The 18,505-nt window shown below is 36.1% G+C and overlaps 1 protein-coding gene across 1 annotated transcript; it reads right to left on the minus strand.

Annotated features, from left to right (window-relative positions):
- Positions 1–7,722: 7,722 nt before the first annotated feature.
- Positions 7,723–15,778, minus strand: LOC123654777. The gene is made up of 11 exons (XM_045590661.1): positions 15,604–15,778; positions 13,916–14,145; positions 13,731–13,795; positions 13,508–13,640; positions 13,350–13,403; positions 13,125–13,245; positions 12,401–12,577; positions 11,612–11,778; positions 9,972–10,118; positions 9,049–9,139; positions 7,723–8,015 (listed from the first exon to the last, which is right to left on the minus strand). The coding sequence occupies exons 1-11, from the start codon at positions 15,776–15,778 to the stop codon at positions 7,837–7,839; spliced, it is 1,539 nt and encodes a 512-aa protein (XP_045446617.1). The 3' UTR covers positions 7,723–7,836.
- Positions 15,779–18,505: the final 2,727 nt, after the last annotated feature.

Below are 18,505 nucleotides of genomic sequence, written 5' to 3' on the forward strand. Positions count from 1 at the left end.
GGTTTTTAATTATCATATAAATTTTAGTCAATTTTGATAGTAATACTACAACTAAGCCCAGTGCGCGCTAAAATCCATCCTAATATTGCTCAAAACGATCGAATAATAAATACTCTTATTCGTATTATCCCATCTGAAACAAAAATATAATCGGCCCGGGTAATAATATGTATAAATAGCACAGCGTGTAAACATCAAATCTGTTTTAAACCAAACTGCTTTAAAGATACCTAAGTAAAGACCGAAATCTAGCAGCTGCTCACGTTATAAATTTAATAACGATTTTATAATAAAAATATAACAGTCAAACCGACCATAATAAATATAATCGCTATTAAATCGATAACTGTCCACGTAGGTGGCGAGCCATGGGGCATGGCCTTAAATTACCGCCTAAATTATTTGATAAGTAGGCTGAGCCATACGAAGTTTGTGTTCAATTCGATACTTAATATTATTTGTCACGCTTTACTTTCACAAGGTGATACTATCTTCCAGATAATTTATTGATAATATTATTCAAACTAAAATACTACGACCACTCAGTAGCGACCGATCACCGAGGGATAAAGAACGTTTTCTTGTAAATAGTATTGTCACGTTTTTGGACGTTATTATGATTTCTCCCCAAACTAATGTTAATTTTTTAAAATTTAAATATGCAAATAAATGTACAGTTTTTGTTGAGTGAAAAAATTTCACGTATTTCATATTTTAATTTATTAAAAATAGGGCATTTCTTTCTATATTCAACTTTACGTAACATATATTTTTATAGGCGGTACTTCAAAGATGAGACAATATTATACTATTTAATAACTACTTAAAGAAACCTCACATTTGCATAATGTTTAAAATTAGTTATTAATAAAAGTGTTGCAATAATTCGCCTAAAGGCAAAAAGTGTTGTGGGCAGAAGAGAAGGCGCTCGGAATAATAAGAAGTTTTATTTAATTCGTGTAATTTTATATTTTTGTATAAATAAATGATTGGTGATTATTTTTTCGATCCAATTTAGATATTCGAGTATTGGTAAAGTGGTGCGTCATGATCGCAATTCATGAACTGTGTATATATCTCAGGTTGTTATATAGAATTTAAATTTAATGCTTTTTCCCAATGTTAAAGTGCATTTTGCTGTAATTATATTTTGTGTTTACGAGTGGGAGACGCTATGTAGTGTAGTGATTGATATTTTTTTACATTAAATGTCGTAAATTCATATATAATGTTTTGTATCGTTTACTTACCGATTTTAAATCAATGTTTATGTATTTATATCATTTAGTTGGATTGGATATACAAACAGCACAATGCGCTGTAACGTATGAAATATGTAGTTAATTAGAGAAAAATCTTTGTGATAACTTTTAAATATCATTCAGTAGAGAAACTGTGTCTTGTAAAAATAGTATAATATTAATGATAAGTGAAAAAAAGCTACATATATTTTGTTAAAGGTGTTCGAAGAGCAAATTAATTATAATTTGCTTGTATCTCAGTGTTGTGTCCCACATCGGCCTTTCTCGATCTATTAATTTGTAACAATGGAATATTTTGCAATAAAATTATATAATTTTTTTTATTCTTAAGTGGATCGTAACTTAGTGGCGCTGTATATTATCCAGATGTTAAATATTATTATTTCTCTCTTAATGTTTGAAATAAGCATGTAAAATTTAAAATAATAATATAGAATAAAAGATGTTATGATAATTAATTACATAAAACCTTCATTTGAATCTACTGCCTTTCCTTTTCCTTTTACATCGTGTTAAGGGTTTTATAGAAATGTAAAACCCTTAACTTATTTTCAGTGCATTTTAAAATATAGTTAATTTTGCAGGTACAAGAAAAGCTAGCAATCTCTACTAGTCAACAATACACTCATCATCATCATCATAATTTCAGCTTATTGCAGTCTACTGCTGGACATAGGCCTCTACATGTTAGTGCCAAAAATGCTTGAACTCATGTGTTACGCCCATAGTCACCACGCTGGGCAGGCGGGTTGGTGACCGCAGTACTGGCTTTGTCGCACCGAAGACGCTGCTGCCCGTCTTCGGCCTGAACAATACACTACTACAAAAAATTACTATAATTTTAATACGACTAGAAATGAAAATTTACCGAAATACGTTTAGTTTTTACACAATTGTAAGTCCCTGAAATATTTAAGTGAAAAAATATATTGTAGGATTTCAGAAGTTCATCGAAAGGATGTCAATTTTATTTTTATTTTATTTAAGAAATAAACTACAATAATACAAGGAAAAAAAATCTCATTTAACTGATACGTAAACCAATAAAGTTTCCAATAGTAAACAGTTCATCAATAAGCTGAAAAGCACACATTAATAAGAAATAATCGATACACACAGAAATATAAATAATTCAAACAGTAGTAAATTTAATAATTAGGTAAACATACGAATAGAAAAGTTTCATACAATTATCAATTAAATAATTAAAAGATAACAAATTCAGTTCTATACAACATTAAAAATGAATCCTACCAACTACAATACAATTATAATTAAATTAATTTATAACAAAAACAATAATCAACTAACCTACTAGAAATTTATGAATTGTGTAAATAATAATAAATTAAAAATTTACTGCATATCGTAATTCACTCTTTAAAGATTGCGCTGAACAAGTAGCAAAATCAATGTGATGAAAACATTGGTTGTACATTTTACATGTCATGTCAAGTATATCTGAATTCTCGAAAAGTTTATGTATATAATTTATAAAAATATTGAAAAGTAGAGGACAAGGTGCGAGCCCTGGGGGACACCAGAAGAAACGGACACAAAAGAGGAAACATCAGCCCTTTCACTGTCACTGCTTGGCTACGGTTATCTAGGTAGGAAGAAAGCCATCGAAGTAGATCGCCATGTATACCGACTCATTCTAGTTTATTTATCAATATTGCATGTGGTATCTTGTCAAATGCCTTAGAATAGTCGGTATACACGACATCCACCTGGTAACCCTGATTCATGGTAATAGAAACGCCATGGTAAACTCACACAAATTACTCTCCGCGGATCTCCCGTCTACAAACCCATGCTGACTCATTAAGAATGACCTAAGACTTGGATAAATACTGTCATACACAATTTTCTCAAACAATTTAACAAAAAAATAAAATTACAGTAGACAATTTTGAAATCGGTCTATAATTTCCAACATTATGCTTATCACCAGATTTGTACACAGGAACAACGTAGGCTTTATTTATCAGGCATGATACCCGATCGTAAAGATATAGAAAACAAAGGCAGAAGCGGATAAGCTAAAGATTTGTGGCATAATAGGTGGCAAGCCATCTGGTCCAGAACCCTTATCTATATTCCGCTACCTGAGATATTTGATCAGTGGGGCCCATAAAAACTAGTAATGTTAGGCGGCGCTGAATAGACAGATATAAAGTGTTCAGTATTTAAATTGTCATATTTTGCTTGCATCGGAGCTGCACTCATTCTTTAAAAAAAACGTCTTTAGGTATATTATTAAAGCCCTTTCAGACCTAATGAAAGCCCAAAAAAATTTACTATTCCTATTAATTTTTATATATTTAGTACGAGTCCTTAGTGCTAGTTGTGTCCAATAATGTGGTTGGACGTCGAACAGCAAGTGTGGACTGGATTATATTCAAGTTATAGATACTCCTGTACAAATGTATAGGTCGTTAAAAAAAAGTTGCGAGTCAAGGGGTAGGAAGGGCGCGCGGGACGGGGCTACTCGTAAAAAAATAGAACACATTTCTATTCACTTGACTACGCTGATTACTAATCACTCGCACTGATCAGTTGCAGTCCACACGTGTTTTGTATCGATTAATAAATCGATAAGCACTAAACACTTTCACACGTCTTAATCAAAGTGTAAACTAGCCTTTAGACACAGTGCACTGCAGGCCTATTGTGCAAAGTTTTACTTCAAACGTGTGGTGGAAGCATATTCGTTTTATTTTTTAAAGATTACCTTCTAAATATTAGTGATTAAGGAAGTTATTTAATGTTTCAGGGTATGCATAGTTAACAATGAAAGAATGAAACAAATAATAATAAAAGAGCCGTAAAATAATTAAAATTTATTTCTTAAACTTTCGTATTTACCAAATATAACAATAAATGGTTGAGTAAATTGTAACCACATGTAGACATATACATTGTAACAAAACAGCGAACTTTAAACATTAAAACTACACATTGGACTTTTTAATATTAAACATCTCTTTCACTTTTAAGTGGTAAACCCAATTGAAGACGTCTCGCTATTATTTTTTCCGTTACATTATTCAATAATAATAATTACATTTAAATTATTAGTTTAAATCTTAATTTCGATTATGCAAATGCGATGATGCATGCAAACTAACTCCCGATTAAATCGCCATAAAATCGACTTATATAAACAAACATACGGTGGGTATTACGTTTGAATTCCGAAAACGTCTTCTTTACACATAATTCCAATGATCACACTGTTAGCAGTACTATTAACAACTTCTCAAGTTAACCTCACAACATAATAAGTACTACGAATCCGAACACAAGTATATATTTAAACCTCAAATCGGTAATGCCCGTAACAGAAACCTTTGTACTTATCCTATTATTTTGGCACTAATATAGGTAATCGGGAACAATATATGTACAATAAACAGCATACTAACTTTAATTTACAATTTATCTTTAAAAACTGCAGTCATAATAATTATAATAAAATGCAGTGAAAATAATTGCCAAAACTCGCTCGCTCGTTTCAGCCTAAGGGCGCGTCCATAAATCACGTGAGGTGTTTTTTTAAGCTTTCTGTCCCCCCCTCCCCCCTGGTGAGATGTCGTGAGATTTTATTCAACCTCCCCATCCCCCAATCTGACGCGAGATTTTTCAAAATGTGGGTTTCTTACGTAAACGCGTTGTTATTGTAAAAAGGAAAAAAAATTGCTTCGTGCTTTTATTTACGACTAGTTAAGACTAGTAATCAATATTGTTGCGAGTTTAATTATAAGTATAATAAAAATTTAACAATAGAATACTTAAATCGTAACTACTGTGATTAAAAAGAATATCTACTCTAATTCAGTCCAAGTCATTCAGTCCAGAATCATGCGCGGTCTCAAGAGAGACTATTGGAACCAACATGTCCATATGATTTTCAGTAAAAAAAACTGCTCCTTCAACTTCATTCTGATCTAGCCACTCTAAGCCGTTGGCATAAAACAAATATAGTGGTATGAAATTCAGTAGATGTATAACGTCGAAGTATGAATGAAATTATTTTCTTTCGAACGAATTAGTGAATGATCTTAACCGGATTACGCTTAAGATTAAATCTAAGCATGTACAATCTGGATTAAACGGACCAAAATAGTATATTTTTTTTGTCTCAATCAAAAATCTCAAAATTGCGTGATATTTGCCCCGCCCTCTCCAACGTAAGATTAGATGAGATTTGACTCGACCCCCTCCACCCCTTAAACATCTGACGTATTTTATGAACGCCCCCTAATGCAGTCCACAGCTGGACACAGGCTTCCTTAAGCTTGCTTGAAACGGCCCAGAAATAATATCCATATTAAATAATATTATTTTATACTGCACATATATTATATTGTCTATTATCACTTACATACAATATTTTACACAACTCAATCAAAAATTAAAAGCTACATATTAATAAACTAGTAATAAAATATAGCTGCTATTTATACTAAATATGTTCATCCTAAAATACGATATAATAGCTATGACTTAATAATAATCTTCAAAAAATCAGTTAGTCAAGCATGACCTACACTTGACTAGGTACAATCTTGTATCACAGCCGGGACACTGAAGCTCGCCCACGAATTAACAACAATGAGCGTTTCAATGCGCTCATCTCATCAGTAATATCGACACCTCTAAGGATAGTTTTTAAGAGAAAAACATTTTTTTTTTATAGCACTAGGTCGGCAAACAAGCGTACGGCTCACCTGATGGTAAGCGATTACCGTAGCTTATAGACACCTGCAACACCAGAAGCATCGCAAGCGCGTTGCCGACCCAATCCCCAATCCCCCAGGAGCTCTGGTCACCTTACTCACCAACAGGAACACAATACTGCTTGAAAACAGTATTATTTAGCTGTGATCTTCTGTAAGATCGAGGTACTACCCCAGTCGGGCTGCTCCATATATTGAGCAGGAAATTCCTGCTGTGCCCTACCTCAGTTAAATAATAAGTTAATACTCATAAATGTCATAATATTACATTTCTTCTATGAGCTGGATACAAAGTAAAAATTAATTAAAATTGGTTAAAAAAAATTCTCCGTATGCCTACGATAAATCAAGTACTTGTATTGTTCCTTTCAGGTGTCGATATTATATAACATATAACAGGTATAATGTGTATCAATTCAATTAAAAATTATTTAAACTTTAATGGTTATTTTAAAACAATATAAAAAACAAGCATTTCTATAATCGCGGAATGTTTTGAATTAATTGTCTGGGCACTCGATTTTAACATAAATATATTAACTTTATAATCTAAGAATGACATAAAATGTTAACAGATACATTATCACCAAAATATAAAATATTTAAAAAGCGAGTAAATATACTTTTTAAAACTAAAATTATTACAAATTTAACTTTCTGTACACGAATATTTACACGTCTAAAAATATCCTTTTAGACATCGTTTATCTTTAAGTCTTAATAATAAATTCGTATACGACACTTTCATCTTATTTTAAGACACAAGTCTCTGACTTCGGAAATTTATATACCACTATTAAAATGCAAATTAAATAAATTTTGAAAGGAATAATAAAAAATTTATATTATTTTACATTTGTCACTTAAAGTTTTTTTGCGTGAATACCATCTAATTTTAAAATAAGTATCAATAAAAGTAATGTTTACCATTTGACTCATTCTTGATTTTATTTAAACATTATGTTCCTTTTTTTATTTCTAGATATTTTTTTTTAATAATAAAATAAGCGAAGCAACAAATTTCAATTGCTAGAGTTTTCAATTACTTAAGCCGTTATAATAATTTTTTGATATTTCACAAATATAAACAATGTAAAAAATAGCGTATTAAACCAAATTTATAAAATTTGGCTTCACTGTTAAATATAATTTGTGTTTGACATGTAGTAATAGTATGAAAATTTAAAATTGGAACATTTTTATATTTCCAGCCATTGTCTTTTCTTATGAATATATTTCCTAACTTTTAACCGACTTCAAAAAGGACAAGGTTCTCAATTCGACCTTATTATTTTATGAGTGTTACCTTATAACTTTTTACTGGATGTACCGATTTTGAAAATACTTTTTTAACCGAAAGGTAGTGCTTGTCAAATGATCCCGAAATTTTGATCGAGATTCGACGAGTACTTTTTAAAAATTCTATAATAATGCGTATTTACTGCACAATTTTTTCGTCTACCTTCGCGTATTATCGATGTAATTGAAGTCGGTTTCGTTTGCAAACAAAGACAATTATTTTTTTAACTAACTGCCCAGCGGTTAATTTAAAAAAAAAGGTGCTAAAATATAACCAATGCAATTTCAATTCCAACCAGTAGTTCCTGAGGTTAACGCGTTTAAACAAACAAACTCTTCAGCATTATAATATTGACGTGGTAGTCAATTAAAATAGTTCTTAGGTTTTTTTGAAACAGCGAGCGCGAGGTCACACTGCACTCAGCCGGGGCGTTTAAACAAACAAACTCTTCAGCATTATAATATTGACGTGGTGGTGAATTAAAATAGTTCTTTGTTTTTTTTTAAACAGCGAACGCGAGGTCGCACTGCCCTCAGCCGGGGCGCCAGTGGTCGGGCTGCTCGCGCTTGACGTGGTAGTCGAGGCAGGGCTGGAAGTTGACGTGTATGGTGACGGGGTGCAGCGCCGTCAGCGGCCGCGCGCCCGCCTCCAGCGCGCCCAGCTGCCGCGCCACGCACGCGTACTCCACGCTCAGCGGCACGTAGTACTTGCCTGCGGACAACGCTGTGAGTGTTTGACTAGCCCGTTGGCGCAGTTGGTAGTTTTTCTTTTTTTTTTTTTTTTTTCTTTTAAGTAGTATTTGCAATCAGTCTGTCTGAACTATAAGCAAATAGGTTGTGATATTCGTCAAGTTGGTAGTTCGTTGGTCGTTCAGTTGGTAGTGACCCTGCTTTCTGCTCCGAGGGTTGTGGGTTCGATTCCCACCCCGAGTCTGGGTGTAATATAAATATTTATTTATACATTTATAGGAAGTGTATTCTTTAGTGTGATGCCACTACTGTATTTAGATCACTAGCTCTCGTTAGAAGGTCTACAGCACGTGACGTCACGCGCTCGTTGCCAGGCTACGCTTCTTGTAACGTGCGCTGCGATCGATCGCCCGCGCGGCTGCGACGGCCCGGCGGCGCACTTTCCTTGGGCGGCCTCTTAAACCTTACGCGGTTTTAATTATACATTTATATATGTATTATTTATAAGTATGTTTATTGAAAAAAAAATGTAGCTGTATACCAGTCGGCTGTAATCTATAACACAAGCATTAAGTAGATGTTTGATATAGGTTGTGGAAAAACCATTTTGAATGATTTTTTTTCATATAGAGTTTCCTATCTCATCACTTCAGCCTATCGCAGTCTACTGCTGGACATAGGCCTCCACAAGTTCGAGCCAAAAATGGCGTGAACTCATCTGTGTTGCCCATAGTCACCACGCTGGGCAGGCGGGTTGGTAACCGCAGGGCTGGCTTTGTTGCACCGAAGACGCTGCTGCCCGTGTTCGACCTGTGTATTTCAAAGCTAGCAGTTTTATGATTATCCCGTCATCGGTTGACTTTTCAAGTTCCAAGGTGGCAATGGAACTGTGTTATCCCTTAGTCGCCGCTTACCACACCCACGGGAAGAGAGGGTGTGGCTATATTCTTTACTGCTGTAGCCATATAGCTTATAGAGAGTCTACAATCCGTGATATCGATTAATACGTGACTGATAAACTAATAAATTTTAATGATGTTAGATTATTCACTTACCGAGAGAATTCAAAGCGAAAACAGGAACGTACTGCGTCGGAGGCGGCGGCTTATCGTACTGGTGGTGGTGTGGGGAGTCGCTCGATGTGTCCTGGAATCACATCATTATGTTTTTATTTAACTAGCTGTTTTAATATTACGTTTTATAAAATTATTTAGAATGTAAAATAACCTTTTTTTAACCTTTTTTGACAATCCGGAACTGTTTTGTATTGAAAACAGACGACAAACGAGACGGCAAGTGATATCACTTACTAAATTAACATATATTGAAATTCTTTTTATACATATATACTTACCTACTTATACATATATTAGGCTGAAAATTATGAAATTAAGTTTCGATTATATATTTGATTATTATCTACTATTATTTCTATAAATAGAATTATTGGACGTATAAATGAACTCGCCACTCAGTTTGGATATGACCCGCGGCGAGGCGTAAGCAGCGTGCAAGTGACTGGGTTATTAATTTATTTTTTGATTTTACGATGTGGCAAAAAAGCGTACAGTCCGCTGATGGTACGAGGTATTCTACGGACGCCTGTAACATTAGGAGCGATGCGAGCGCTTTGGCGAACCCTAACCCCGTTCCATCCAAACCCGCCGAGCTCTAGTTTCCCTATTCGAGGTACTCCAGATTTTGAGTTCAATCTCGTGTATGTACGTGTTGTATGTTGTGTGCGTGTGTGTGTGTGTGTGTTTGCGTGCGTGTGTTTGTGTGTGTGTGTGTGTGTGTGTGTGTGTGTGTGTGTGTGTGTGTGTGTGTGTGTGTGTTTGTGTGTGTATGTTCGTGAGTTCATGCGTGCTGCGTGCATGCGTGCGTGAGTACATGACGACTGTGTTTTGAGTGTCCGTGTCTGTATGTGTTTGTCCGTGTCTGTATGTGTGTGTCTGTGTCTGTATGTGTGTGTCCGTACCTGTGGCGAGGTGTCGTGCGCGTCTTCGGTGGAGACGGAGGCGGAGGTAGAGGCGGAGGTGGAGGCGGGCGCGGGCGGCTTGATGGCCCGCCGGCGCTTGTGCGAGTACAGCTTGCCGTGCGCCGCGCGCGCCGCGCCCTCGGCCGCCTGCGACACGCACCGAACGGGACACTGCGACTGGGCTCAACGTGATGGTACTGATTACACTGAACTAAACTTTTTATATTTATTACGATATAATATGCTCATGCTTTCTTAGACCTTTTCCCTTGTCGTATCTCATAAGGCTAAGCAAACTCCCTTCCCCTTATTTGCGAACCCTTTTTATAGACGACCCGTTTTTATATTTTTTATACTTTTATAAACACAACGAAATTTTTATTGATCTTGAAAGTCTGCTCCTAATAAATAAGCTACTATTTACGAAACAATACATTACACCATGAAGATAAAGACCATGTATAGACGACTATTTTGTGTCCAATTTAATTCAAATTTAAATATTTAAGCGCATTATGAAGCGCAACTAATTTGGACTGCTTTTGTACAAAAGATGTAGTCAGAACTTTGACAATCAACTATTTTGGAAATTTTATTAATTCGACCGATTTCATTTGCTAATGCCAATGTTAATATTGTTTATGTATTAATTTGAGTTACAAATTTCTAAACATTTTTCATCACTAAAATAGCCCAGGCTAAAATCTCGGTGAGTGGCAAAATAAATGGTTATTGTGGCAAAAACTAGAGTTACAACTCAAGAGTTTTTAGAAATTATAGCTTCCGTCGATTTCTTCTAACGAGATCTGGGAAACCCTCCTTACGTCACAGAAGACCATACAAATCATATAATACGTTGAGAGAACTAGTTAAAAAATTCCGTGTTTCTCGACATCGACAAAGAATATAGGATTTTTTTCGAAGAAATATGAGGTTTTCTTGAAGATTCGTTTTAATTATTGGGCATAAAGAAAACTCTATTGATTTTTTTTACATCTTTAAATATATTGTAAGACATATTAAACAACGGTATGATCAATATATAAAAAGTCGCCAGTGTAAGTCTTTTAGAAAGACAACGAAAATGAAAAGAATAAATAGTTCAATTTCCTCAGTAGTACATCAGAATTTATACCAAAGATCTTGGCAATATGAGGGACTTGGGGGGTGATATTTTATACATACTTTGTCCATTGTAAAAATAAAGTAAAGCTATGTATATATACACTTAAATTCAGTGCTTGGGTACATGGCTTTACAATCTTTTAATACTCGAGCGGCGTATAATCCGCCACGCCGCTCCACTGAGGATTGGCAGATTACGGACTGATTTTCATCCTTCTGAACTAATCTTTATTTGGAAATAAATAAATAATAAAGTGTTTGTTTAGAAATAGACAAAACAGACAATGACACAGACTATGAGAGCATAATATAGGTATATTTGTAATTGGAACTATCAAATATACAAATATCAATTGTATAACATTTTGTGAAGAAATAACGTTAATACTCAGATTAAAAATTGAATGCTATATTTTAACGCAATTTCTTTAGTTTTATTTAATAATTTTATTACAAAAGTATTAAAATCATAATCACAAAGTTAGAGGCTAAAATAAATAAGTTATTAGATTTACCTCTGAATCCTGCGACCTAGAGAATCGTCTTTCAATGGAGTTCTTGAACTTATACGAGTGGAGGTAGTCGTCGCCGTGGTCCGGCTTGCGTACTTTGCGCAGCGCGGGCTCCCGCTTGAGCCGCTCGTCCAGCGGCGCGTCCGCCTCCGCCGCCGGCAGCGCGGACACTGACCACAAACACGATTATTGTTATTGCAATATTTTCTTACGTCATTTGAAATTGAAAAACAGGTGGCGAGTATGGATTGAAAAACAAAGTTTGAAAATAGAACGATTTGTTAGCTGTATGCATGGACTGTTCTTTATATGGGTAAGGTAGGGCACAGCAGGAAATATCTTGCTCAAAATTTGGAACAGCTGACTGGGTAGGGAATTACTTCGTACAGAAGCTATATAACACTGGTCTCAAAATAGTGTTGTGTTCCTGTGGTAAATAAGGTAAACATAGCTTCTGGGGAGGGGAGGGGATAGGATTGGCAACGCGCTTGCAATGTTCCTGGTATTGTTGGTGCCCTACGCTACGTGGTTAAGCTATGGAATCCTATTACAATCATGCAGACCGTGTTTGTTTGCCATTTTTGTGATAAAAAAAAAATGGAGTAAGTAAGAGGCCTTTGACCAGCAGTGCGACGTTATAGACTGAATTTACAGTAATATAAAACGAATGGTGATAACTTTTTACCATAACAATTTGCTGGGTTATGTTAAACAAATTCGTCGTAGTCGTATTTAATTTTCAAAAATATCGCAGGATACAACAATTCAATCTCGAGTCCACTTTACGCATACCTCTGTCGCATTCCATGGCGAAGGGCTCGGGGCGTTCCTCGTAGGGCTCCGGGAAGGGTGGCGGCTCGGGGCGCTGGATCACCTTCACGGCGAACCCGTGCGAACTGCTGGACGAGCTGGCCGTCTCCGACGACGAGGCGTGCGAGCGCGCCTTGTCGCGGGACTTGTCTATGGGCACTTGGGAGAGTACGAAGAGTTGCGTAAATTATTGGGGATAATCATTACACACACAAATAAATAATAAATTTTGAGGTAAAGCAATTTTATATTTAAAATCAAAAATGGTATCCTCGAATTTTATATATATGTATATTTTTGGACAAAATTTTTCAGCTATTTTGTCTGAATATTGGAACTAATGTACTTCTTTCAAAGCAATTCCGATATAGTATTGTGAAACATAATTTTCAGTTTGTCCTCATTTTAAATATAACCTATTACAAAGCGATTTACTGCAAATTTCTGGAAATAGACTGAGAAAAAATGTACGATTAATCAACCAATTTTCAACACTGACTAGAGAAGACCTAGTCAAACGGTCAAGACTTATTAAAAGCAAATATCGCGAATTGGGACGTGTGCATATCAAAACATCAAATTTCGTTCCACTCGAGCATTTTATCAATTAAAAACAATTGTAGCAACTTGAAAATTCAACACTGCCAACCCTTGCTTGAACGTGAGCTTTGTAGGCTCACGTACAGTAATAGTACAACAGAAGTACCTTTAGTGACGATCTCGCAGTGGCGCTGCAGGTGCGAGGCGAGCGCAGACACGGACAATAATAGTACAACAGAAGTACCTTTAGTGACGATCTCGCAGTGGCGCTGCAGGTGCGAGGCGAGCTGCAGACACGGACAGTAATAGTACAACAGAAGTACCTTTAGTGACGATCTCGCAGTGGCGCTGCAGGTGCGAGGCGAGCTGCAGACACGGACAGTAATAGTACAACAGAAGTACCTTTAGTGACGATCTCGCAGTGGCGCTGCAGGTGCGAGGCGAGCTGCAGACACGGACAGTAATAGTACAACAGAAGTACCTTTAGTGACGATCTCGCAGTGGCGCTGCAGGTGCGAGGCGAGCTGCAGACACGGACAGTAATAGTACAACAGAAGTACCTTTAGTGACGATCTCGCAGTGGCGCTGCAGGTGCGAGGCGAGCTGCAGACACGGACAGTAATAGTACAACAGAAGTACCTTTAGTGACGATCTCGCAGTGGCGCTGCAGGTGCGAGGCGAGCTGCAGACACGGACAGTAATAGTACAACAGTACCTTTAGTGACGATCTCGCAGTGGCGCTGCAGGTGCGAGGCGAGCTGCAGACACGTACAGTAACAGTACAACAGAAGTACCTTTAGTGACGATCTCGCAGTGGCGCTGCAGGTGCGAGGCGAGCTGCAGACACGTACAGTAACAGTACAACAGAAGTACCTTTAGTGACGATCTCGCAGTGGCGCTGCAGGTGCGAGGCGAGCTGCAGACACGTACAGTAACAGTACAACAGAAGTACCTTTAGTGACGATCTCGCAGTGGCGCTGCAGGTGCGAGGCGAGCTGCAGACACGTACAGTAACAGTACAACAGAAGTACCTTTAGTGACGATCTCGCAGTGGCGCTGCAGGTGCGAGGCGAGCTGCAGACACAGCCCGTCCCCGGGCCGGAAGCCCTGCACCTCCACGAGGAAGCGCACGGCCTCCCCCACCGCCTCCTGGAACCCGGCGCGGTACTCCTCCCCCGAGCGCTCCGCTGCAACAACCCAGGAAGGACGCTACATTTCCCGGCGGGCGACTCGCGACCAACGTTAGCATCCTTCAGCGTATCGTACTTATACTTTGATTGATATGTGCGGCTGTTTAGACTTTTTAACCGACTTCCAAAAAAGGAGGAGGTTCTCAATTCGACTGTATTTTTTTTTAATGTATGTTACATCAGAACTTTTGACCGTGTGGACCGATTTCGACAAATTTTTTTTAATCGAAAGGTGGTGTGTGCCAATTGGTCCCATTTAAATTTATTTGAGATCTAGCAACTACTTTTCGAGTTATATCTAATAATGCGTTTTTACTTGACGCTTTTTTCGTCGACCTACGTTGTATTACTCGTCGATGTAATTGAAGTCGGTTTTTTTTTTCGTTTGCGAGCAAACACAATTATTATACCTATTACCTTGATTGTGTTACAGGATTAACAGGACGAATAAGTCTAACTGACTTCAAAAATTGTCCCATTAGGAATGCTCAGTTGAAACGCTGGATGCTAAGAAACAAGCCAAATAGCTGGTAAAGGCGTAACCTTGTCTATACAGAATTTTCACAGAGTTTTCAAAAACGTTATTGTGATATATATTCTGTGCAAACGAATGTTTAATGAACATACTTGCATTTATTGATAATATTTCTGATACGAATATTAGGTAATTGAATAAAAATTAAACTTTGATACTGAAACTAAAAAGGCTTACAACCTATTAATCAAAGAGCAAGATATGTATGTATAAGTAAAGATCCTTTTCTAGCAGAGAATATTTACAGAATAGATTTACTAAATTTTAGTAATGAAAATTATGCGTGCTGTAGAAGGGAAGTAAAAAAGACATCGCACAGATAACTAACCTCTAACTTACTAAATAGGACATTTTGACAGTAAGTAAGTAATTGTGAGCTAAAATGTAATCAAATTTTTACGTAAATAATATTTTTATTTCAATTAAAAAGTAAAAACAGCCACATATGTGTAGATGCAACAATCATATGATTATATTTATGATAAAGAAAAGTAAAAATCTTAATATCATAAATAAAAATCAAATATTGTTTAATGGTATTGTGAATGAATTTCTACATCAATCTTAAAGCACTGGAAATCATCTGAAGAAAACTATGCATACGACAGTCGAAAGTCGATCCCGAGGCTACTAATACTAAGGTAGTTTATATATAATTTGAACTTACAAAATAAGAAAATAATTTTCCAAATGAATGAATGAGAGAATCTATAAGAGTTTAAAAAAGAGAGTGAGTGATATCTAATACTACAGTAGTTTATATATAATTTTAACTTACAAAATAAAAAAATAATTTTCCAAATGAATGAGAGAATCTATAAGAGTTTAAAAAAGAGAGTGAGTGACATTTGAAAGATATTTTATAAAATAGAATTCGGTAAATATGAAATTGGGAGTAATCAGAACCCTGCCTTACAAACCATTGACGCGATCCTGCAGGAACTTGAGGTGACGTATCGCCATTTCTATGATTTCGGTCTTCTCGACTCGTCCCCTGCCCTTCTTGAGGTACTCCGGGGGTATGAGGCGGGATAGATCAGCCAGGCAGTTGTTCATTCGGTCGCGACGACGCTTCTCTATGATACGATGAGACATCGGGTCTTGCTGGAGACGAAATTTACTTTTAAAATAACCTTATTGGATTTTAGCGTATTTTGAACAATTTGCTCTAATTTATTTTTTCTTTACCAAAATAATTTAATGATTAAGCTGGCAATTAATTATATGTAATTTGTTAGTATTACTGCAATAGATGGATCTGTAATTGTTACAGATGATTTTAAAAAAAAACAAAGATTTCTATGACCTTTGTAGGGGATAGGTATTTTGAAAAGATATGGTATCGATAATAATAAATAAATAACAATACATCAAAAATTTTAAAATCATATCGGTTTGTATGTATGACGTTTAATAAAACATTAAATTTATATCATGTAATTAATACTTAAAAACGAATTGGTTTAACAACACCTTACAATAAATAAGATGTTCGAGAAAAGAAATCGAACCATCTCAATCTTTAGCCATATTTTTTATACAATTAGGTTGTCATAATATATAAGCGTTCGGCAAGCGGTTACCGTAACATCAAAAGCATAACAATTTCAGACTCTGTCGATCGATATAATTTCATTTTATAAAGTCATGATGACACTAACGAAATTAAAAATTAGTAGTAATAGGTACTAAATCTGTCAAAATTTATCATTAAACACAGTCATGAATACGATTGTTTTTGCGATAGCAAAATGCCAATCTACATCTGATATGATTTCAAAATATAATTAGAGACATGTATGACACGTCGACGACGCGTTGGCGCAGCGGTCACAGTACTGACTATTGCGCTGGCGGTCGCGGGTTCGATCACCGCTCACGACAGATATTTGTATTGGTCATACAGATGTTTGTCGTGGTCTGGGCGTTTGTGCTTGTGTAGGTATTGTGTGTGTTTCCGGACTCCCGACACAGGAGAAAATCCTACTGAGGGCTGTTGAGTGTGAAGCGTTTATAAAAAAAAAATGTAGAGATTGTTAAAATGGGCATGTTCAGTATGACTTGCCCTCGAGACCTTCCCCTTCTTGAGGTAGGCGCCGGGTGGGTACTCCGCCTCGTCCTCGGAGGGCGCCGCGAAGTTGAGTTCGCCGGCGCGACCGAAGCCGTCGTTCGAGTTGTAGCTGAAAATAATAAATATTTTATTAAATAAAAGTCCACTAGTACTATATTTTTATGTGATATAAACAGTTAAACGACCGCTCTGGTGTAATAGTGCGTGTTCGATTCCCGCTGGGAGTGGAAAATTTGGTTTATAGATAGCTTATACACATTTTATTTCTGATCGGATTGTTCGTCCTTGTGGGTCTCCCCACAGTGCCTCGGAGAGCACGTTAAGCTGTCAGTCCCGGTTGTTGTCATGCATACCTGATAGCGATCGTTACTCACAGTTGGGAATATATTCGCCAACCCGCGTTGGAGCAGCGTGGTGGATTAAGCTTTGATCCTTCTCCTATACGGGGAAAGAGGCCTATAACTGTGGGAAACAGACTAAAGCGTTGTTTACGCTTAAAAACGTACGTTAAATTTTTTTTAGTTAATTACTTAGACGATTAGGAGGTCAACAAACAAGTGTACCTACGGCCGTACGCTAAGCCGTTACCGTAACGTAAAAACGATGACAGGACCAGAAGTCCAGAACGCATCGCGATCGCTTTGTCGGCCCTACCTCCGACTTCCCCAAAAATTCTGACTACCTTAATCAGTACACAACGCAACTTAAGATCAGTGTTATTTAGCTGTGATTTTATGTAAAATGGTACTTCCCCGGTCGAGCTGCTACAGATTTTGAGCCGGTTATGTCCTGCTATGCCCCAGTAATGAATAAGTGAATAAGAAGAAAGAAGTTATGAGTATTAAATATAACACTTAAGGTAAACCTGGAAAATTAAAATGTGTTCCTATCATTATCATCAGTCGCCACACCGTAGAACGAAAATAGTTGTAGAACGTTAATTCGTTACACTTCCGCAGCTACGAGTTTTCCACTATGAGTTTGGTACACTGTTCTCGAGATTTTTCGAAATCGCTTACAAGAACACCTATATATTTCAATAAATAGTACGGAATGACTTAAAAATTAAAAAAAATAAGCTTATTTTGTAAACACGAATAATCGTACTTCTTACGATAAATATGTGTAATAGCAATAACAAAAACAAGCCGATATGAAACATAAGATTTAACGTAAACCTCATTTATTCATTTGCATTAATAATTATACTAGTGTCAACATAGCACCGTTGATATCTCCAATGCCACGTAAAATAACAACAATAAAAGTACAGTAAGTAAAGTAAAAATAATAAAGACTAGTTGATTAATTTAAATTTCGTTTTAAAATATATTCATTAATTACTATAAAGTTGGTACTTTTATTTATCAAAATCAAAAATAACTTTATTCAAATAGGCCCCAAGAGCACTTTCGAATCGTCATTTTACAAATTTAAAATTTTAAGGTGTTCATTATTTTTGTAAAAATAAGCTACCACTGATTCGGAATGTAGATTCTGCAGAGAATTATCGGAAAGAAACTCCGCAGTTACTTTTGAAAATAATAAATAAACTGTGTTTTAGTATAAAATTAGTAATATCTTGCATTAAAAACAGCGCCACAAGTCCACAGATCTTTATCAACTATGTAATCCTGCACCAAATAATACGCTTTATCTATTGATCTCTTTTTAATTAAAACTTTAAATTTATGTTGAGATACTTCCAAAATATCTATTCAAAAAGAACTATAATATAGAATATCTAATTA

This window comes from Melitaea cinxia, chromosome 6, assembly GCF_905220565.1.
Source record: "Melitaea cinxia chromosome 6, ilMelCinx1.1, whole genome shotgun sequence".
Taxonomy (NCBI): Eukaryota; Metazoa; Arthropoda; class Insecta; order Lepidoptera; family Nymphalidae; genus Melitaea; species Melitaea cinxia.